General features: G+C 34.0%; 1 protein-coding gene across 1 annotated transcript in view; it reads right to left on the minus strand.

The window, feature by feature from the left end:
* Cfap47 (cilia and flagella associated protein 47) overlaps positions 1-24,003 on the minus strand; it is a 272,610-nt gene that overhangs the window by 84,018 nt on the left and 164,589 nt on the right. The window contains exons 47-52 of the mRNA XM_052731290.1: positions 17,006-17,202; positions 14,617-14,760; positions 13,891-14,064; positions 11,781-11,892; positions 4,081-4,209; positions 1,349-1,446 (exon numbers count right to left, since the gene is read on the minus strand). Of these exons, the coding sequence (XP_052587250.1) occupies positions 1,349-1,446; positions 4,081-4,209; positions 11,781-11,892; positions 13,891-14,064; positions 14,617-14,760; positions 17,006-17,202 (854 nt within the window). The remainder of the gene's footprint in view (positions 1-1,348; positions 1,447-4,080; positions 4,210-11,780; positions 11,893-13,890; positions 14,065-14,616; positions 14,761-17,005; positions 17,203-24,003) is intronic.

Raw genomic sequence — 24,003 nt, forward strand, 5'->3', positions numbered from 1 at the left:
GAAAGCCCAGAGGGCCTGTTAAATTGACATGATGTTTTTAGATTTTTGACATGTGGGGACTAATCTCATTTCCATGTCAGTGTATCCTGTCAGCTGCTAAAGATTAGAATATAATTATCTCATTCCTGGAAAAAAAAAGGAGACAAATTCTAATTCAGTGATCATTTCACACATCAAGAGGTTGTTTATGCTGTTTAAAAATCCCCTTTATGTGGTCCTGGAGAGGTAGCTCAGTGGTTAAGAGCACCTGCCACTCTTACAGAGGACCTAGATTCAGTTACCAGCACCCATATAGCAGCTTATAACCATTGTGAACTCGAGTTCCTGAGGATCCAATACCATTTTCAGGCCTTGAGGGCACCAGGCATGCAGACAGTGAAAAATATCCATACATACAGACAAAAACTCATACATATAAAATAAAAGTAACAAGTAAATCTTTAAATCTAAAATAAATGAAAATAGCCTTTTAAGTATCCACATTATTGTAAATACTAGGCCATGAAAATAGGGCATTTTCATTGAGTGAAATTATCCTACCATCATCAAGCTAAATAATTTTCCACTTAGAAGATAATGCTTTTGCAAGCTACATTTGAATGCATGTCAACATTTTCATCAGGTATTTTCTATGCCTCAATGGAGATTTATCCAGAACACATCTTGGGATATAATCAACTTATAAACTTAAAATATTAGAAATATTTTTTTACTTTATATTATTAGGAGCTAAACTTTAAGATTTTATGAAAATAACACTTATTTGATTATGATCAATTTAAATTTCTGTATGCTAACAATACAACGATTATATCTAATTAGACTATTATTAGCAATTAACATCATCTTGCTTTACTTAAACCTAGACTATTGATGCTTGAATTATTAAGAAGTTTTGGATACACATTTATTAACACATGAATACTTAATTAAGAAAATCTCCTCATGCAGTGGTGGCGTACGCCTTTAATCCCAGCACTCCAAAATCCACACTAGGACTCTAAATACATTTCAAAGTAAACATCTTACTGTGGGTATTGGGAAGAATGCATGCTGGAGTCTAGGGAGCACAATTTCACTTGTACCACATATATGCAGAGTAAGGAGATAGGCTAAAGTTAAATTTACATAACAATTCTTGAAATATGCAGGCAGATGCTAAGTAGGGAAGTCACTACAAGATGCCATATAACTAAAAGATATTTCTCCAAAGCATTGAAGGTCTAGAGTGACTCTGACTGATTAATTTCAGTATACTCCTTTGGAATATGTATTTTAAGGGTAGAAACTTAGTGTATAACAGCTCTATTTCTCAAATGGCAATTTACGAACATTACGGGGCTCTTACCAGAGCTGTACAGTGAAGTTCAATTGTGTCTACAGGAAGTGCAGGAGAGCTATGGATCTCAAGATGATACCAGATTTTTAAACTTTTAACCTTCTCATCTGAAAAAAACAAAAAACAAAAACTAAAGAGACAACAACAAACAAGCATTTCTTAATATAGGCTTCAGAATTCTATACAAATATGAAATCCATAAACATACCATTTTCGAACTTACTTTTCTATATTTTTTCCCTTTTTCCTTGCACTCACTAAAGCACAGGATGGCATTAAACTCTTATAATCCTTATGTCTCAGAGTCTCAAATGCTGGAACTATAGGCATGTACCACCATGGCTGGCATCAATGTCACTTTTCTTGGACTTCTCAGGAAATCTGAGAATACCAGGAGGTTCTTTCATTACAGTGGTGAGCAGTAAGAGAAGCCCCATTGTGTATGGCAGGCAAGTAGGCAACGCTCTTGGTTTTATGCGTGTTCCAGTAACTCATTCATTTCCCCAGCATAGTAAACTTAAGAAGCTTTTAAGTCAAGCATTAATGGTCTGAATGAAAAATACTTTACCCTACCTTCTAAAATATTCATATACTGATACCAAGAAACATCTAAATAATGCATTGCAATGAACAGTTCATTTGTTGTCATATAAGAATTTAAATTAAGGAGAGGTTCAGGAATATTAGGCCCAGGTACCATGGGAGTTTTAAAAATTCTTGCAGTTTAACTCAAAGAAAGCTAGAAAGAGGTTTAGGTGAAGTAGTGAGATGATGTTTATGTCACCATTGCCCCTTTTTCTTTAGAGCAGAAAATTCTGACTCTGTTGATATATAGACTCTTGCACCAAAACTTCAATCTTCATCAGCCAAAAAGTCCCTTCAGAGAGAGGTTCTGTACTTGCTTCAAATTCATTCTCTTTCTGTCCAGTTGTTTCCATCTGCACAGCTTCTAATTTCTGGATGCTTTGGTTTTCGAGTGCTGAGCTACCTCAGGGTAAAGAGTGAATTGTACACATAGTCACAACAATATTGTGTTTAAAAGATTTCAAGAACTAGCCGAGTCGTGGTGGTGCACGCCTTTGATCCCAGCACGTGGGAAGCAGAGCCAGGAGGATCTCTGTGAGTTCGAGGCCAGCCTGGTCTACAGAGTGAGATCCAGGGCAGCCAGAGCTACATAGAGAAACCCTGTCTCGAAAAACCAAAACCAATACCAAACAAACAAAAAAAACTTTCAAGAACTATGATTCTAGATTGAATTACATAGTTAAGTTACTAACTTCCTTTCTCCTCAGTTTATCTGTGAATTAGGGGCTCACAATAATGTTATTATCAGTGTCTGTCTCTTCTGAAATCTCCATGGCACTGCAAAGTATTGTGTTAAAATACACTTTTTGTGATCTCATGTGACAATGAATGACATACAACGCAGTATGCATTACACAGTTCTATATTTCATTGAACTACCCCAGTCTATGCTATTTTGTACTGCAGTATATTGTCTTGTACTCCAGCCCATTCTAATACCTAGCTATCATAAAATACAAAAATAAATGGATCTGAGACACATTTAGAACTATAAGTTAGAGAGTGGAGGGAACAGAGGAAGTCCAGATAAGTTCTTTTTTGGCTTGCCTGGGACTTTCTGTGTAGACAAGGTTGACCTCAAACTAACCTAGATCTGCCTGCATCTACTTCCAAAGGGCTGGGGTTAAATGCATGGTTCACTAACACACTTAGCCAGATAGGTTCTTATTTTTTATACTCACATACACACACACACACACACACACACACACACACAGAGAGAGAGAGAGAGACAGAGACAGAGAGCGCAATTCTTACAGATTTGTGTCTTTCTGATACTCTTACTTCTCTCTGATTTTAACATACAATGTAATTAATTGCACCTGTAACACACAGGTGCCCTGTATGTGTGTTGGGGGAGGTTGTATGTGTGTATGATGTGTCATGTGTGTGTGCACATGCATGTGGGTGGGAACAGAGACGGGAAAGAGAGAAGAGAGACAGACAAATACAGAAGACATCTATTGATTGCTTCTACTTTTTTAAAGAATTGCAATACAAATTCATTCAATAGAAATGCAGTTGGGATGTATTGTATGAGGGAAGAATAAAGAAAAAGTAAACCGAAAAACAAATAATTTTCTTGGTATACACCTTTGCTTTGAGAATTTTGCATCTTTGGGTCCGTGCCTCTCTAACACCCTATTACAACCCTGATACTCACACAACTCATTTTCCAGGAAACACACTCTGATTATTTCAATTCTTTACTAACACATTCTTCTTCATACTTCTATGTATCACAATGTTTAAGCTTTATAAGAAAAAATATGATTAATTTTGTTTGATATGAGAAAGACTGCTATCATACCCTATATTGAAAAGAAAATCATACTACAATATTAAGACAATATATACATTAATATCTTATCAGAAACTTAGTATATATTCCTTATTTAATAACACAAAAGTGGGTAAAGCTTAGCACTAATGCAAAGATAAACAATCTCTGTGGTGAGGTATAAAAATCTTGTTATTTTTGAGCAGCAGAAAATAACGTATATAAAATTAAATCTGAAATAATGCAATATTCTGATGGGCATATACAACACAAGTTGTGATATGTATGATGCACTTAAAGTGTATATTTAATTTAAAGCCAAAGGATGATCAGAATTTCCATAGTACAATAACAAAACTCACTATCATAAGTTTACCTGAGTATTCCTCAAAAATAATGGTAGATGGATCTGATGGTGTTTCCTGAGAAGAGATGTCTTTCTCCGGATCTGTGTCCTCCTGAGAATCTTCCTCATCTCTGCTCTTAACGGAAAATGTAATTGCACCTGTAACACATAGGTAGCTACAGAATGTAATTTAAACAGTAAGGAGTTTCTAAAACAGTCAGTCTCAGACATCAAAGTTACTATGAATTACATACCAAACATATATTCTAAATGATAGTATCAGAGTTAAATATGATGAAGCTATAAAACAATTTAATGGAAATCTCAAGGAAACATTATCAAATCCTTATTAGTTGTTTATCAGCAGACTTCCTATGAGAAAAATTGGCCAATATTTAGTCTGCATTAGCTTTCAGTAACTTAGTGATCCTGGATGACTGTGTTTATCTATTTTGTCCTTAGACATTTATAACATTCCTACTTATTATCTCATTTACAAACTATTTTCTTTTCTATAATTGTAAATTGCATAGTATTCCAAGTATTTAGTCTTTCCCATAAACATTTGAGACATAAAATATTTTGCAGTGTCATAAAATTCTAACTGTTGAAACTTCCATTGTAATTTTTGTTATGTTAAGTTGGACTCATTCAAAACTGACAGTAATATTAAAAACTGAGGTTAATATATTTATATTTAAAATATAATTCAGAAATTGGCTGTGATCATTCAGTATCAGCTTAGGATAAACAATATTTTCACACTAACCATGTGTTCCCAATCATGCATCATAATCAAATAGTTTAGGCTAGTGCCTATAAATACTATATAAATGGATTTAGTAGTATTCTACTACATATAAAGACAAGTATAACTTACATAAAACCTGAAAATTTTCTTAGGCTTTACTTAATAGTGAATTGAAGAATTATGTATTCTTGTAATGTAGTTTCCTTGGAGAAAGTTATTAGAAAACCAATCATCTTGGAACAAAATAAAATGATATATGTACATAAAAGATAATTTAAAATAAAATGTACATATCAAACAATCAGTGCAGTGAAGGTACTCTAGAGACAGCATCTTTACTCATATCCTTATTATTCCTGGATGATAGAGAGTGCCAGAAAGTATAATAACACTGTCCACATTGCTCCTGGATAGGAGAAAGAAGTGACTAATATGGAAAAAATTATTTTCACTTGTTTGGGTATTGAGAGCCGCTGGTAGCGAAAGTCCATGTTGTATACAGCAGTGACAACTAGAATTCAGAAGGTCAACCCATCAGAACTAAGGGTTCTGTTGGAGGAAACCATCATGCAAGGCATTATGGAATTACTGCCTTTTGAATGAACTGGCTGTCTCTTGTAAACTTCTTGTGCAATAACAGCTATGATTCTCCCCATTTACCATGCATCTGAATGTAATGTGTACATATAATCTCACAATTGCATCTCAATCTTATGAGCACACATAATTGTGGATTATGTCCACATTTAATAGTAGAGGACATATTTAGACCATAATAGTCTAGAGGATGGTTTCTTATTTAGCTGTACAATTTTTATGAATAGAAACATACTAAAATATGCTTCATACTAGATCTATTTATTGTTCCATGTGGACTGTAGACACTTAGAGGTCTTGCTCTCCATCCTTAGCCACTGACAAGGTAAATGTTGGCCAGATAAAGTGTCCTCATAGAACTTTCACAGAGCAGAATTGCAGGTGACTGGCCTTGTTAGATCAAAACCCTTCAGAAGAATTATAGTGAAATAAAGTGATAATGCAGGTGTCTGGCCTTGGTGTATCTTAGTCCTTCAAGAGATCAATAGCACCTATGACGCCCTAAGGTTCCTCCACCAGCGCCTCCCCACTCTAATTCAAAAAACAATTAACAGTTTGTATTTATTTCTACACCAGTTTTTAATGCAAGATTTTAGGCTCAGTAGACTAATTATATATAGGTCTTGAAATTCAGTTGATTAACAGAAAAAAGGCTGTTAACTGACTAACCATGTCTGCTTATTATTTATTTATTTATTTATTTATTTTTGAGACAGGGTTTCTCTGTGTAGCTTTGCACCCTTCCTGGAACTCACTTGGTAGCCCAGGCTGGCCTGGAACTCACAGAGATCCGCCTGGCTCTGCCTCCTGAGTCCTGGGAGTAAAGGCGTGTGCCACCACCGCCTGGCTCTGGTTATTATTAATCACATAAAATAGTGCATGTATTCTTTTCCTTTTCCTTAAATCTTTTATTGGTTTAATTTCTTTCCTTGTAACCCTTGTAGCTATCCCTTTAAGAGATAGCCAGAACTTTTTACAACCTACACTAATTGTCAATCACCAATTAAGCTGACCAAGTCTCTGACAAGTGTGATTCTTATTAGAATACTTGTCCCTGAGGGTTTACTTGGTAGTTATTACTAAGAAGTTGTTAATGCATGGATATATATGTGCTTGGGGGAACAAAGGAGAAGAAGAAGATGGAAAGAACTAGATAGATATGAAAGAACAGCAGAAGTGACTGAGAGAAGCTAAGTATGAGAACAAAAAACAAACTGTGTAGATAGAATTGACTTAGAAGAACAAAGTGAATAGACTAAAGAACTCAGTGTGCTTAGATTCCTTGAATATCCCTCTGATTAGAATCTTCAGCTGGTTGTTAGAATCTTCCATGGACCCTGGGAGTAAACAATATAGGATGGACCTATTATTGTTTACATTATTTGAGTAAGACATACAAGTGTTATGATGTTTATAGACTATGATTTTTCCTAAATAGCTGACTAATGGTCCCAAAATGTTTAACTTTAGAGGTGTGTTGAACAATATGGAAGCCATTAGTCACATGTGATAAGTAATTATGGAAGTAGTTTTGAGATGTGCTATGAATAGGTACACATACCTACATATAATGTATAGGGCTAAAAATTTTATGCTTATTACATCTTAAGGTTGTAATATTTGTTCGGTGTAAATATTTAAGAACAATAACACATGGTTTATTTTATTTCTTTTCTCCTGTACCTGGGATTGCTCAGGTAAAGAGGAAAGCTCTTTAATACTGAACTACATATTCAGAACTTCCATTTACATTTGTAATTATCAGACTTTTCAAAAATACACAGTGCTGTTATCGAAAATTAGTCTCAATATTTGCATGTCAAAGCCATACATTTTATTGCCAATATACTCATATGTAACAATCTCAATGAATACCTTATTTATGTAAAGATATTTAAATATGTATTTCCCAGGCTGACTCAACTATAATGTTTAAACTTCGTTTTTCAACACAATACTAAGTCAGGAGATTCTTAGAACACAATGGAATATAATGGAACAATAGAAAGAGCACATAGCAGAAGCAAATATAATAACATAATAAAAAGAGCCAGGCCTAACACAACCAAAGTTTGTGCAAATAAGGTAACTTTCTACATGTGTGTACCAAATATGGAAGATCTAGCAACATGCAGCTAGGAGAATGCTATATGGCTTTAATAAATTTAAACTTAAATGGCCATTCATGGTCAGCATCTAAAATATTGTAATGAGTCATCAAAATCTGCGAGTAAAATCTATGTAGTAAAGGGAAGAATATACTTACTAGATTTGTTTTAGTTTCATTTTTAGTGATGTACAAGGTCGCATGTCTATGTTTGTGTTTACTGTACCGCAATGTTAAATTGGTAATTGTTTTTTAACCCTAAACCCTAGACCAAAATCTTTGAAATAGACTTCATATTCTACGTTTGGCACTATATCATTAAACCACAGGAATAGTCCATGGGTTCTTCTGGTCAGAATTATTGTTTGTATGAGTTTTCACTATCTTTAACATGTAACATTTTATTATCATCAGTAGAACATGTTTTTGTTCCTACCATGGTGAAAGACAGAAGATGAAGAATTGACAAGAATTGGGACATTCATAATCACAATCTTATCTCTCCTTCCATTGTTATTTCATGCTTTAAGAAAATTTTCCCATTCATTCTACACACCAAAGATCCCCCTCTTCCCTCCTCCCTCCCCCCCAGCCTCCCCCTCCCAACTCACCCCCTAGTTCCCCGCCCCTACAAGAAGGCAAGGCCTCCCATGGGGAGGCACACACAGTAGAGGAAAGTTCACGGCTGCCTGATGTGTCTCATCATAGGTAGTGGGCTCCAAAAAATCCCACTCATGTACCAGGGATGGATTCTGATCCTACTGCCAAAACCCCTGCAAGAGATCAAGTAAACATTCTAGCACAGATTCAGAAGCTGTTCTTGAGCACTCTTCATCCCTAACTGATGAGCTCTGGACTGCTGATGGCTTCTGGGGTAAAAGGAATTAGTTCTACTGAGAAGTGTGTTTTCTGGCAGCTTAATCATGCTCTACTGTCAGAATTGATCATTGCTACCCACTTGCCTTCTAGTCCCACTAGATTACTAAAGATAACTGATAATAAGAGTAAATTTTATCTTACTATATCAAGCATGTGTGTGCTACAAACTAAATAGACTATTACGACAAGAAACTATTTAAAATTGGTCCTCTGAACTAGTTTTCTAATGCAATAGTTAGAGCATCTTAGGAACTACCTTAAACTAAGGTCTTCCACAACTATACTGTATCTTCAGATACTGTGTCAACTTTCGGCTTGTATCGCCTGTATCTACCTGCCATTATTTGTACCTGACCCCTCTATCTATCCACTTTAAGTACATGGAGCACAAAATATAACTAAATCACTGTACATTATTTTAGAGACAGTTTCAGGCCACAAGGCCAAGAAGGACACAGTATATTCTTAAAGCATATTTTTGCTTGTGGTGCTATGGACATAAATGGAGGGCATTATATATGCTACTCAGGTACTCTACCTCTTGTCTACAACCCTAGCCTGCTTATGATTGATAATTCTTAATGCATTTAAATGAATCTCAATTCAATAAATTTTATTTGTTATAGCCTTCTGCTGAAACTTTATCTTTGGCATAATCCTAACACTTAGAGAAATATGAAGAAGCATTAGTAGACCACTTCAATAAGATATACAATATGATTATACCTAGGAAAATCTGCATATATTTCGAGCTACATGTCATTCTGCATTCCATTCACATACTTATTTCATAACATTAATTTATTTTTTGATTTACATGAACTACGTTCACTGTGTTTCCACTAATGTTGTTTCAACTGTTTGAATATCTTCCCCAATCACACTAGCTGATAAAAGTCCCAGCACATACATTAAGGTCGTGATCAAACCATTACCCCCTATTGAAGCTGATTCACATTCCCACTTTGGGAATAATGTTTCTACCCATTTTCTGCTTCCTGTGCCTATGATTAAAATTTCAGTGTATCAAATTATAGACTGATTTAAAGCTATTTAGACCCACAATGAGATATAAATTCATGGAAGTCAGGAGGCATATCATATCTATCATTATATGCTATATGTTATGGTAAAGCACAAAACAATTAACAGACCTGTGTTCTAGCTCTAGCCAAAACAAAAGATAACACAGTCAATGCGCTAAGGCACTCAGGTGAGTCATGAAATATGACTATCAAAACCATGTTCTGAAAATTTATAGCATCCCTAACATCAACAAAATGATTACATACAGGAAAGGCATATTAAATATAATTGTTTAATCCTTTACATAGCTTAAATAATTTTGAAGTCTTCGGACAAAGAACTTTTACAATGTGTTATATTTATTTATTATTATTTGAGTACAAGTGTATTGTGTGAGTACAAATATGCCACAGTGAGTGTGTGAAGGGCAGAGGACAAGATTCAGTAGGTTCTCTCCTTCTATCACAGGGATCACAGGGATTAAATTGAGGTCATCAGGCTTGCAGCCAGTGTTTTCATATGCTGAGCCACCTCAATGGCTTCTTCAAATGATTTGTTTTGTTGTATGTATTAATTTACTTTTCTGTGTTTGTGTGAGAGAGTGGTGGGGGAGGGAGAGGACACAGACTGTGCGTGCATGCCTGCATGAATGTGTGTGTGTGTGTGTGTGTGTGTGTGTGTGTGCGCGTGCGCGCGCGTGCGCACGCACGCATTTCCCTTCTTTGTATTTTTCTGAGATTATCTATTGCCTTTGTTTTCATGAGTGTAGTTTACTTCCTTTGGTTGAAGTTTTCCTTCTAGTACCTTCTGTAGGGCTGGACTTGTGGATAGACATTGTTTTAAATTTGATTTATCATGAAATATCTTGTTTTCTCCATCTATGTCAATTGAAAAGCCTTTTTTTGTTAAGGAATTTATAAGCATTAAATGATATTCAAGGGTTTGTGGTTCCCTTTCATAATCAACAAAACCCACAGTTTTCTATATAACAGGAAATTAAGAATTATTATATTTTATAAAAACACATACACATTTGTACAAGAGTGTGTAGCTTCAACAACACAATTTGCAAAGTTAAATGAGAAGTTTATTATGTACAAAGAGTCTATCTTTGAAAAAGGGAAAGAAATAAACAAATAATTTGAAACTTATGAACAATTTATTTTCTCTTATTGAAGATTAATTAAAATTGTAAATTTAAGGAAATCTACCAAGTAGTATGATTTAAAATGTGAAAAGAAAAAAGACAATCAGATTGAAACTTGAAATTAAAATTTCCTATCATTTCACATTTTCTGGCTTATCTCCAACAGTAAAATAAATTACTCCATTGAGAGGCTTACAATGGGGTGACACTTTCCAATTTTACCATGTTTTAATAGACCCTTTGCAGAGATAGTCTTTATCAAGGCAAACAGGGATAAGAAGTCAGTACTTGCAGAGAACAAATGATGATAAGCACTTAATACACTTAATAATAATAAGGTTAATATACTTCTAACATTATGTTTATTGAATATATAACAATCTTCTCAGTAGGATAATTCTGCTCACGTATCACTGGTAACTTTATATAAATGAATACTTTATTAGAGATAAAGAATACTTCATACATACTAAACTTAACTCTATTTCTATGTGTTAATTGAGTACATGTAGAAGGTTTATAATACCATTCCTATAGTACCAAAGGCATTATTGTAGAATACCTTAGAGTTCATATATTGGTAGTTATCTCAAAGTATCTCTTAAGTTTCAAATATAAACACCATTAACTAAGTATGGTGGTATAAATAAAGTTACCTGGGGTCAGAGCTATTAGAGCCATAACAAGTGCGAGGCAGTGGTGGCGTACGCCTTTAAGGACCTGGAGGGCGGTACATACAGGCAGTGATGAGGCAGTCACATGTTTGGGTTTACAACCAATGAGAAGCCAGAACAAAGAGACTATAGAGACAGACACACAGGAAGTAGGGCTCTTTTTCGGAGAGCTCTCTGGGCTGAGGAGGATCCCTGAATCAGGAAGGGTGAGGCTCTTGGCTCTGACCTCTTGGCTTTCTTCTCTGAATCGGCTCTGTGTTTCTTGTTTGATAAGACCGTTGGTTACATCTATACTGAATTACATCTACAACTAAGTATTCAACTTCTAGAAATTTCTTGTACAGATAGAGCTGAACTTGTCAAGATAAAATAATACTTGCCATAAAATGCATTCCCTGAAACTCTCTTTGGATAAAGAGTGCAATGACAAATTAAGCTTTCCCTCTTATCATTTACCCAAAGAACAATATATTATTGTTGAATTTATAATTATCATATTTCCCTCCTGGCAATGTAACTAATAATAACACTTTATTAAAGATATAATACCTCTGAAATCTCCACGTTTCCAAGGGCATACATGGAGAGTGTATGGAATTGAGTTGTCAGGTTCTATGGTGATATAGGAATTTCCCCACACTATTTCTAGATCTGAAGTTACCTAGAAAATTAGATTGGAAAATAAGAATTAGGTAATGTCAATAAGAAAATATATTCTTTGTTTTATCATGTTACACTACTTTATATGAGTTAATGTCATAAGCTACTGCATAAAAATGTATTCTAATTTAATTACTTCCATCAAATTTATTGATTTTCATTGAAATGGAAGTCAGAAAATTGCTTTATTCAAGAAAAGGAAAAAAAACTGAGAAGAGGCTTATGGAAAATCAGAACAAGGGAAATAATTTTTGCAGAAATGAAATGTTATTTTCTGTTGTTACTTAATTATTGATGATCAGAAAATATCAGTATCTTTTATAGATGGCAGGAAATTTTTAGTGTAATTTGATGTACAAGAAATAGAACTATTTTGGTGAATTTGCGTGTCAGTAATAACACAGTATGTGAAGAATATTTAAGCAGAATTTTGGCACAACCTTGATTAAAGTTTCAGTTAATTGTGTCTCTATATGTTTGTCTATTATGATGAACTCATAATAATTAAATCTAATACTTTAAACATTTTAGAGACTTACATTTTCATTTGATTTATGTGTATGTATGTGTGTCTATTTGTGTATCTACTCCACAGCTATTGATCTAAGTTTGGTTTGGTTGTCTCTGTAGGTTTTCCCATCATGATCTTGATGCCCTTCCCTATAGAATCCCTCTTCTCTCTCTTTGAATAGACTCCTGGAGCTTGGTTACAAAATGATTTAAATAGAAGATAAAACACTTGAATATAAATGGAATTGTCTTTGATTGTGAAAAGAACTTTTTTTTGGTTTTTCAAGACAGGGTTACCCTGTGCAGATTTAGAGTCTGTCCTGAAACTCACTTTGTAGACCAGACTTTCCTTGAACTCACCCTTTATGTTTTCATTTGTTTCTAAAACAAAAAATTAAGCACTATTATCTTCTCAAGGCCTCGATGTGAGGCCTTATAATATTAATGAAAACATGGATATAAAGCATTGTCCCTGAGCTGATATGGTACATCTGCCTAACATGCACAAAGCCCTGGATGTGAGAAAGTGAGAGTTAAGGCAGATAGGAAAGAAAGGGTAGAAGGAATAGGGAAGTAAAGGAGAGAGGGAGAGAAGAGAGGAGAGAGAGAGAGAATATATTACACTCACACTGTGAAGAACAGTAAACAAGACACTAATGTGTGGTGAAGAAAAGATATATCAGGGACTACAGACTACATCCTGAAGTTAAGAGATGACACTGAAGGGTATTAGTTAGTTGACAAGAGGAGATTTTTAGCTTATAATATTTACTACAAAGAATATTCTTTGAAATCTAGTAAGAAGTAAACCAAAATATATATTTTTGAGATTTAAAAGGAGCACAGGACAAGCACAGGGAGTTTCCACACTTATGTCATCTCCTCTCAAGTTGAATGTAGGCACCTACAATTGATGGATGAGGCTTGTTTTGAGGAACACTTTGGAGACAGTACAATTTTTAGGTTAAAACTAAGATTTGGATTTTGATTTTATTTTCGGTGCTGAGGATTAAACTCAGAGTCTTCTGCAGATTGAGCACAGATTATCCCCAATGGCCTATGCCTTTCCCACCAACACAGTGGCATATGCTTGAAATTCCTGCATTTAGAAGATCAAGATGGGAGGATCTTGAGTTTGAGGTTAGCATGGACTACAAAGAGATACCCTATTTTAAAATATTAAAAAAAAAATTTTGCTTCTACATTTTCCTGAAACTATCTTGAAACTTGTCCTATCAAAAAAGGACTAAAAAACAGAAAACAAAGTAAAAACAACAACAGACTTGTTTGATGCTAACCCCATTTAGTAATTAAAATTAAATTTATTAGCTGTTGGAATAACAAAAATGGAGAACTATAACCATCTCCCTATGTGCCACTGCTTTACATCATTAGGTAAAATTGTTTTAAAATTTTCACATGATTAACATATTTCATATAATTTCAAGTGTATTCAGAAGGAAGTATTTTCTTACTAAAAATGTCTTACCTTAAATGTCAGGAGACTTTTAGTATAATTAGGCACTATTATGGACTTATCTGTCACATTTCCCACTATGCAGTTTATAACAACATGATCCAAGGCCAGGGGTTTTGTCCCAATCCCATCTATTTCAACGATGTGTGCCATACCATCTACTTCATTTTGTAAAGTAAGTTTACCCTATGATAAACAAGACAATTTTCAACTCTCAAACAGTCAGCAGTCATAATTCAATACCAAACAATCTCTCATCCTATTCATCTTGAGTCTCAGCACCAAAACGTGGTTGTAAGAAACTGTTAGTCACTCGTTTCCAGTTCACATAAAATTATTTTATTAAACAACAAATGCACTAATGAAATGCTCTTAATTTTTATCTTTCTGGACACTATTCATTATATATAAGCATTCTCACACATAGCAATAATTTACCACTTTATCAAAGAAATATTGCTAAGGGACAATTTTCAGATGTAGCAACTGACTTAATGAATAGGAACAATGATTTTATATCATGGAGCACACTTTCTGAAAATAACATAGATACAAATATTCATAGACAACAACACTCGGACATGATAAATATTGGCCTTTAAAACATTTTAAGTAAAACTGTCACGTTTATAGAATATACAAATTGTTAGTCAATGTTTATAGAATTACACTGACTGCTATCTATACATTTGTTCATTTAAATATTAATAATGTAAGGAAGAATCCATGGTTTCATACCATAATTTCACATTCCAAAATGGGTTTGAATGTCAAAGGATACTGGATAGTTTCACCAGGGCCAACATGTAAAATTGGAGGTCCATAAAACCACTCTCCTTCTATTTTAACCAGAAATTTCCAAGGTTTCTTTGTTTCATTTTTCTAAAATATGGAAACAGACATATGTTAGAACAATGATGTTAGCAAAATTGAATTACATACTAAGTCTTATTTCTTAAGTCATGAAAAATACAATTAAGTTGGGCATGGTTATGCAAGTACTCTAGTATAAGCATGTGTATCCTGGAGTTTCATAGCAGCCTGGGATATATTGTTCATTTCAAGGCCAGCCTAACCCACATAATTAGACCCAGTTGCAAAAAGTCAAGGGCTGGATATATGGTCAGTAGTAGAGCAGTTACCAAGCATGGACAAGAATTTAAAAAAGTTCCAGCAGGGAAAGGGGGAATTGAGAGATGAGATGGGTTTGGAAGAAGTATAGAATCAACCAATGAAAATCACAGAACGAAACACATAAGGAAAATCACACATATCTTTGCAGAGCATTTTAATTATTTTTAAATAATAATAATAATAATGGAGTTGTCAGAATTAGTATTTGATTAAAATACTTCAATTATTATTAATTATTCCATGTGTTCTAGAATACAAATCTGGAAATGACATTAAAAAAACAACAACTTGTGAACAACTCTTAAAGACTACCTGTATTTTTTAAGTAATAACAGAAACATTGCCTGATAGGTCTATCCAAACATTATTTAATATCTAAAGAAATTAATTTGTTTGGCTTACTCAAGACCAAATTATGATAATTTATAACAAATGGCCAATTTTACAATGGTGAAATGATCCTAGATGATACAATTTAATACTGATCAAGAAAAATAAAAGGTGATAAATTTTTCAGATCACAGAGGTCATATGTCTTATCAGAATAGATATTTGTGCATCAGTCTGACTGGGTCATGTCTTTAGTAATTAAAGGAGCAAAACTAATTACTCTGAATACAGAAATTCTCCTTAAATTAAAATACCTACTTCTAAGCTGTATTGCCACTTTGTCTAATAGGAGACAATGATTTTTCTTAGTACCTATGAACCCATCTTAGTTAAAGTAAACAGAATTTGGAGTAGTAATCTGTGAGTCTGTATCTTAGCATGGTGATTTCAGGAGAAAGAAATAACTTTTATTGGGTATGTGATGAGAGTTTAAGGATATCACAGACACAGTTTTAAGCAAATAGGTTCAACAGAAATGATGCTTGCTTTGCAACTGAATTTATATTCAGGAAGAAATCCTGAAATAGAGAGAAAAAAGAACTTCCAGTCTAAAATACAATTATAATAAATTTGCGAATCTCAAAATGAGAGGTTAGGAGGAATTTGAGACAACAAAAGTAGGTGTGGAATCCCAAAATACGGAATCCTGAAATTTATTTCTGAACTATTTAAAGATAGATATTCAGAGAAAATAGAAACAGAATTGTGTCTGAAAAGTTGACCATTTGTAAAAGAAACCAACACATTATAAGGAAGATTTGCACTAGTGAACAGTAGACACATGTAGAGGCTTTTCTATGGCTCTACCCCTTTCTGGCTTGCAAAGATTTTTTCACAGAAGACAAGAGGGTTTGATGAATGTCCTGGTTAGGGATTACCATAGAATGCTGACACCTGGGAGACATTATCTACCTAGTAAGAGAAACTTTGCTTCCTCCACATAGTCTTCCCTCAATCTACCTAGACAGTCATCACCTCCCTTCTCTAGAAGCCTACAATCCAATCATTCTTTCAACTTCTATGTGAACTTAAGTATGCTGTTCCTCTTTGAGCTTGAATATGGCTTCCACATTTCTGCATGGTAATACATTTGGACATTCTCCCTGATAATCTATTCAATACTATTTTAAAAATAGATTAAAAGCATAAATATTTAGACAAAAAACCCCCCAAAACCATAATGTTCTAAAGAAATATCCTGATTTATGTAATGGGTCCTAAAACTTTAGATATTTTTAGATTGTCTTTTTTAGTTATAGCATTCTAGGAATCATCATACTCAGGAAAGAAACTGTTCAGCCCCACAAGCTGTGGCCTATGATTCTAGGAGAAATGCTTATTCAGTCCAGCACAAGTAACAGGGGTCCACAGTTAAATGTAAAAATGCTATTTCCTGGCTATTATATCTTTTGTATGAATTTGTAATACTGCACAGACAAGGTAGAAATAGACAAAAAATAGTTTTTTCTCTAGTTTTACACTATATATTTAGAGAGATATGATGTAATTTCCTCTTAATGTTTAGTACTTATACAGAGCCATGTATTTTGGCCAGAAGCCCCAGGAAAACATGAAAATAGCCACAAAAAAAGGTTTCACTTACTATTGGGATATGCTGTGTAAGGGGTTCAAATGCTGGTGTTTTAAACAACAATTCAGCCTCTGGTTCTTCTTCATTTACTATACCTTCAATTACATACACACGCACATCGTATCTTGATAACAACAAAATTTTACAAGGGTATCGTCCAGGCCCAAGGGGAGCAAATCGTAGAGGAATTGAAACAGTTCCTTCTAAAGCTAGTAAAATAATTTAAAAACAGTAGTCATTTTAAATATCATAAGACCTAAAACTTGGCATGCAATATTTAATATTATTCTGTGAAATTGAATCTACTTAGAATAGACTAGGTATCTCTAATGTTACATATTCTGTCTAAATCCTATCACACAATCTTATATTTGAATGAGATAAGGCATCTTGCTTACTTTTGTGGAGGAGAACCACCATTCTAAAAAGTAAATAGGGTTTCCACGTTTTGAAAGATATCACTATGCTGCTTTATTCTTACATTTTGGATGGCAAATCTGGGCAAGAGGAATGAGTATTTCAAGGGATTTTCAGTGTTTAATATCAAATTAATTTGAAATATTTAATTGGTCAGAACCAGTCAAATGGCTCCAATTAACTCAGTGAATAAATGAAGAGGATATATAAATGATCCAGTTTTACCTCCCATATTTTCGTGACCTTAGGGTTCTCTAATCCAAATATTTTTTGACTTCTCCATTTGATATACATACCTCATAACTAATGATTAGCATTAAAGTGAAAGCTAAGTTCATTCTTATGTTTATATTATAATTTAAATCATTAAGTGCAAGACTCTAAAAAATAAAGGGTTAAACTCTTTCCCTCCAAATCTAAAAAAAAATCATTGTCAGTAGAATTCATGAAAATATTGTTTTTTAAAAGATTTACTGAAAAAAAATTCTATCTGTTTCTTTGTCTTAAACATCCCAAGTGAGTATCATGTTGTAAAGAACAGGTTGATTCTGGGATGTGTGTCTGTGTGTTCCCTTAGAAGTAAACCATTTCTTTCCTAAACAGAAATATATTTCCAACATTGTGCTGCCGTACAACCTGTTCTTTTATTTTAGATATGTCATCCAGTTCTAAAATGTAACCAAGCACTGCAAGCAATGCCCAGACTTCTCTTCATTGTCTCATACTCTCCCACATCACTTTCAGTGATTATTTCTCACACTATTTGTTTTCAAGACGTAGTCTGGGTTTCTTTGAGATACACATGCTTAAATTCAAGAAATAGAGATTTCTATCTATGGCTCATGATTTCAAGTCTTTCAGTCATCTCTCCTACCTACACACACACACACACACACACACACACACACACACACACACACACACACACACACAAAACACGGAATAGAGGCTAAATGATAGCCCTACATAGAGCCCAACTGCATTGATGCTCCAAGTTCTTGAGACATTATTATATCTTCATGAGACTTTTCCTTAGCTCCCTTTTCATGCTGATTGACCAAAGGATTGTAGAGTAATAATGAATGTCCACCATGAGGAAGCCAGGGAGAAAGATTAAGTGTGTTAGCTGAAATATTCACAAGCTTGAACATGAAAACCATTGCTATTTCTGTTAGGGTTGATGGAGGGAGGAAAACTGATTAGGGCCCAAATATCCTGTGCTGGTAACTCTCGTACAAAACTCTGAGTCCAAAATTCTACAATTACACTTCATCTTCCAGGTGGTAGAAAGTTCTATTTGTCAACGGAGAATGGAGCAGTGTATTTTCTATAAAAGTGTGTTAGTTTTGTTCACAAATTTTAAATATTAGGAAAAGACATGTGACATTCCATTTTTACTTTTGAACTGACCAAAAATGCAGTATGGACCAACCATGACTTAAGAGTCTGAATGAATTTGGAGAATCATGTAACACACTGATTTCTTCTAGTAACCAAAGTAATATGAAAGTTAGTACTATTTTATTCAAGATAATTTGTACAATATTTAACATAAATCTCATTATAAAAATATATAAAGCTTGGGTTTGTCTACTTAAAATCTGATGCTCCTATTCACATCTATAGTCTTCCTATGGAAAAAATAGAGAAAAGCTCAGGATTTCTAAAATCCCAAATTCATTATAGAGTATAACTTGACAAACTAATTTACTTAATTTTCCATGATATAAAAGTGCATCAAACATGGGAGTGATCAAGTAATATATTAAGTTACTTTTAACTTCAAGCTAATTTTTAGCTATATTACTCCCAAAGAGTAAACACAAGCTCTTCATTTGAAAATGAGCTACTGAATGTGAAAAACTACACTTATATACTAATTAATACCCACGTATCTGTCAAAATATTTTTATTGAACATCAATCTATGAAAATTAAATTGACAGAGAACAGCTGATCAATTTATTAACCATACTTCCAAAAACTCATGGAAATTTCTTTACCAAAATTCCAAGTCACACGTGCTAATTGAAATTTTGTCCTTTCCAGTTCTTTAGTTATGTTCTTATAGACAGAAGATCATCTGTTTTACACGCACATCAGTAAATAAAGTGACAGTTTCATTATTGTGTTGTAACATCTTCTCATTACTGATTTTCCTGATTTCATAAAGAATGAAAATTGACTACATATTCCATGTTAACTAATAGCTCTATTGACAGATATAGATTAATATTACTTTTTTTTTTTTTTGGTTTTTTCAAGACAGGGTTTCTCTGTGTAGCTTTGCGTCTTTCCTGGTACTCACTTTGGAGACCAGGCTGGCCTCGAACTCACAGAGATCCACCTGTTTCTGCCTCCCGAGTGCTGGGATTAAAGGCGTGCACCACCACTGCCCGGCCTAGATTAATATTACTAATTCAAGGAAAAAATTTATTTTCTGAAATGACATGCTACAATGAATTTGATGATACCAAACATATAGAAATACTTGCTGGTGGCACACGCCTTTAATCCCAGCGCTCGGGGGGCAGAGGCAGGTGGATCTCTGTGAGTTCGAGGACAGCCTAGGCTACAGAGTGAGTTCCAGGACAGGCTCCAAAGCTACATGGAGAAAACTTGTCTCAAAAAAACAAAAATACTACTACTACTACTACTAATAATAATAATAATAATAATAATAATAATAATAATAATAATAATATTTTCATGAACCTCTAGCAACTCTGTAGTAACTATTGAAATGTGAGCTCTCGGCTTGCTGCTTAGCCACCATGCCTACCTGCTAAAAGTTATGAGTCAGTAACATTATTCTATATCCAGTGTTCATGAGATTTATCCATGTTTACCAATTACTTTACCAAACACTGTACATGGATTCTAAGGTTTCTTTTTTTTAAATAAATTCAGTTTCCTTAGCCTACAATTAAATGTTTCTTTAGTTTCATTAACAATTACCTGTGTTTTAAGCTGTCTCAATTTCATTGTTAGGTTTAAATGTTTTGAATCATCCTTGAATGGTAGCTTAGTAGGACAAAATATATCTAGATTGGCTATTCATTTGCATCTTTCTATTTTTCTTATAATTCTAAAATTAAGGGAGATGTATTCTTCTTAAGTGATTATTAGTACAGGCTCTTCTATAACGCAGACTTAAATGTACAGTAAGATCAACATACAGATTTGGGGCCAACTGTCTGCATTAAACAAGTATCTACCTGTTAAGTGCAGGAAGGATATTTTCTCATATGCACTGACCCACTTATAAACATCCATGGAAATTTTACATTAGATGAATTCTATCTTCTGGTTAATTGATAAATTCTACCCATCAATTGCTTACACCACAACTGATGTAGATGCTTCTCATCTCTGCCTCCACTCTCACCACCACCTTGACTACCATGACCATATCATCCCACACGATCGCATACTTCCTTGATAGGAGCATTTTGGGTACATTTTCTCCCACAGTTATAGTTACTTTGAGTCCAGATCTTTTTTCAAGAAGAATGCAAGAGTAGTAATAAGAGATTGCCAAGCATTATACACATCCAGTCCTTGCAAAGCAATTACTATACATTCATTCAACAGAAAACTAGTTTGGGATTCCTATGATGAGTGTGAAAGTATTCAACTAGGAAGTGGCACATATTCAGCATTCTCATAGGTACACATTAAATAAGTTTCTGATTATTTCTTCTTTCCACATAAATTATGTTTTAATTGGGCTTGAGCCAACAAAGGACAAAAAAACATGTTTCCAGTCTGGTCACATCGGCTGAGTAATTAGTGGGAATTCCTCACAGGACTCATACAAATGGTTTATTGTTATCTTTCCATTGTTGTTTAGTTTTAATTTTAAATGGAAAATTAAGAAAATGCCTATCAAGGAGTGGTACATTGTTACCATTTTAACTAAAGAGCTTCTTTTCATATATAATTTCTTAAGAATACAAAATTTCCCAAAGAAATAGCTGAACTAAGATTTCATTTTCAAATTAAACCCTACATGGGGAAGGAAGGAAAGGAGTTACTGATAGCAAATTAACTTTGTATCATTCATTTTACTTTCTCATACCATAAAATTTGTCTCATTGTCATATATTAAAAATCAGCTCAATGATTTTAATTACTTTAAGACTGATCTACTAAGTATACCAAATAATTTAAATGAATTGCTACCAAGATAATGAACAGCATCTTCACAAGAACTTAAAAAGATTACAATTTTTTTGTTTAAACTATTCTGTTTAAATTATTACTGAGTGCATAGCCACTGGTAAAGATAAAATAGAAAAAAATAATAAAAAATAATAACAAAAAATTAAAGTTGTAGCTATAATCTCTTACATAAAACCATAAGGGTAAAATGGAGTGGCAACTCACTATACAATTACTTGCCTCTTAAATACACATGTGCTCCATCTCAATATCTCACAAAAAAGAAACAAAAGGTAAATTACTTATGAATGTGTAAGCACACGTGTCAATCCAGGACACAGTAAGAAGTAAGATGTTGGACTCAGGCCAGCCTGACTACACAGGGAGATCCCGTCTCAAAAAAAGCAGAAGAAAATAAAACTAAACAACACAGAATATGCAGCACCATATAAAGCTATATTAAATTATATGACTTTTCTCTCAGTTAACTTTGCTTGCTAGCTTAGTCTAGTAAAATTTGAGTGTGCAAAGGGAAAATTTTCTTTCTCCTGTACCCTTGTATGACAGGAGGAATAGTCAGAAAAGGTCTATCAGTTACAACTTCTATGGTTTCCAAAGAAGGAAATGGATGCAGACAGAAAAGCAATGAAAAATAGAAATATATCAGGCTAATGTCAAAGAAGTTGGTACAATAGTTACAAAAGACCTAGAATTTCAAATTTCAGGGAACGATTTATTTGAGAGAACTGGACTAGCAAAAAACAAGGATGGAGAGCATGGTAAGTATACTATTATGCATGTAGAAACAGGAGAATTTTTGGCAGGAACAAGCAAGACTTTTAGACAAGAAGTAGAAATTTATTCCTGGTGTTGGGAAAAAAAAACAATAGAAGAGAGGAAGAAGAATTCATTCTAAAGAGGGAGGGAGGGATTACAAAATATTCTTCTGTGCTAAGGAAAGCTGCATAGGCCAGGCATATATCAGGGGTATCCCTGAATGGAGGGAGGTCTAGAAAGGCCATTGCGTGAGGCTTGGATTACCTTGGAAACCCCAAGATGCCAGAGTTGTGAGATATCTGCAGTGGAAAGTTGCTAACAGGGAGTGGAACCAGAACCCCCAAAAATAAGTGTGTTTTTTTTCAGCTTGTGTTTTTCACAAGCTGAAAGGAATTGGAGATCTGTAGAGTATTCTGACATCAGACGGAGTTGCAGAGTTTGGAGTTTCCCCAGATGGTTTTTCATCTTGCTTTGATTCAATAATTCCTCACTATGTTTTTTTTTTAAATTTTGATTTTTACAGGTGATTACAGTTAAGGGATTGAATGAATCTCAGAATAGACTTTAACCTTTGGACTTTTAAACATTGCTGAGGTTGTGATAGAATATGGGGACTTTTTAAGTTGGACTAAATGCATTTTGCATTATTATATTGTTACAAGCTTATAGGGGCCAGAGAGGGGAATGTGATAGCTTAAATGTAATTGGCATCCATAAGATTATAGGTAGTTGCAGTATTAGGAGGTATAGCTTTGTTGGAGTAGGTATGGCCTTGTTTGAGGACATGTGTCACTGTGAAGGCAGGCTTTGAGGTTTCATATATGTTTAAGCCATGCCCAGTAGCTCAGTTCACTTCCTGTTCCATGTAGAATTCTCAGCTACCTGTCTAGCACCATGTCTGCCTGCATGCTACCATGTCTCACCATGATGAACTGTAAGTCAGCACCAATTAAATGTTTTCCTTTATAAGAGTTGCCATGGTCATGGTGTTTCTTCACAGCAATAGAAACCTTAACTAAGACAGTTGTCTTCACATATGACAAAACCTGGTAGTAAGCATAAATAAAATCTCTGGAATGCAAATCAACTTAAGGTATAGAAATAAACACGTAAAAGGGGTCGACACAGGGAGAGGAAAATGATTAAGCATTTTCTTTATTCATTTCACTAACAGTGTAAAAAGTGGAGTATTACAAAACATTAATAAGGTGACATAATGATAGGATTGTGAAAAGTGGTTTTCTGAAGAAGCTGTGTCTATAGTAGTCTGCAGGCTACTTGACCTTGCCTAATTAGATTATCATCTTTGCTAGGTGGAATGTTAAAGTTTAAGAATAAAAATTATATTGAAAAACATTAGCAACTTTAATAGCCATTTGCTTTTAGTGTCTGTATTTGACCTAATATCCTTATGTGTATGAGATGCAATGTTAAATTTAGTACATTGTACCCTACAATCTTTAAGTGAAGAATGCTATAGCATCTAGATATATAACAAAATATTTTTCACACTTTTCGGGAGTCTGCTTGACCAAATCACCTTAGCAATATACTTCTGGAGTACATTAATTTTGAATTATATAATCCTTATTGCAGAATACTCTTTCCTAGCTGTCTCAGAATTTTATTTATTTGTTTGTTTGCTTGTTTGTT

Source organism: Peromyscus californicus, unplaced genomic scaffold, assembly GCF_007827085.1.
Source record: "Peromyscus californicus insignis strain IS unplaced genomic scaffold, ASM782708v3 Scaffold_10__1_contigs__length_136768540, whole genome shotgun sequence".
NCBI classification, from domain to species: Eukaryota; Metazoa; Chordata; class Mammalia; order Rodentia; family Cricetidae; genus Peromyscus; species Peromyscus californicus.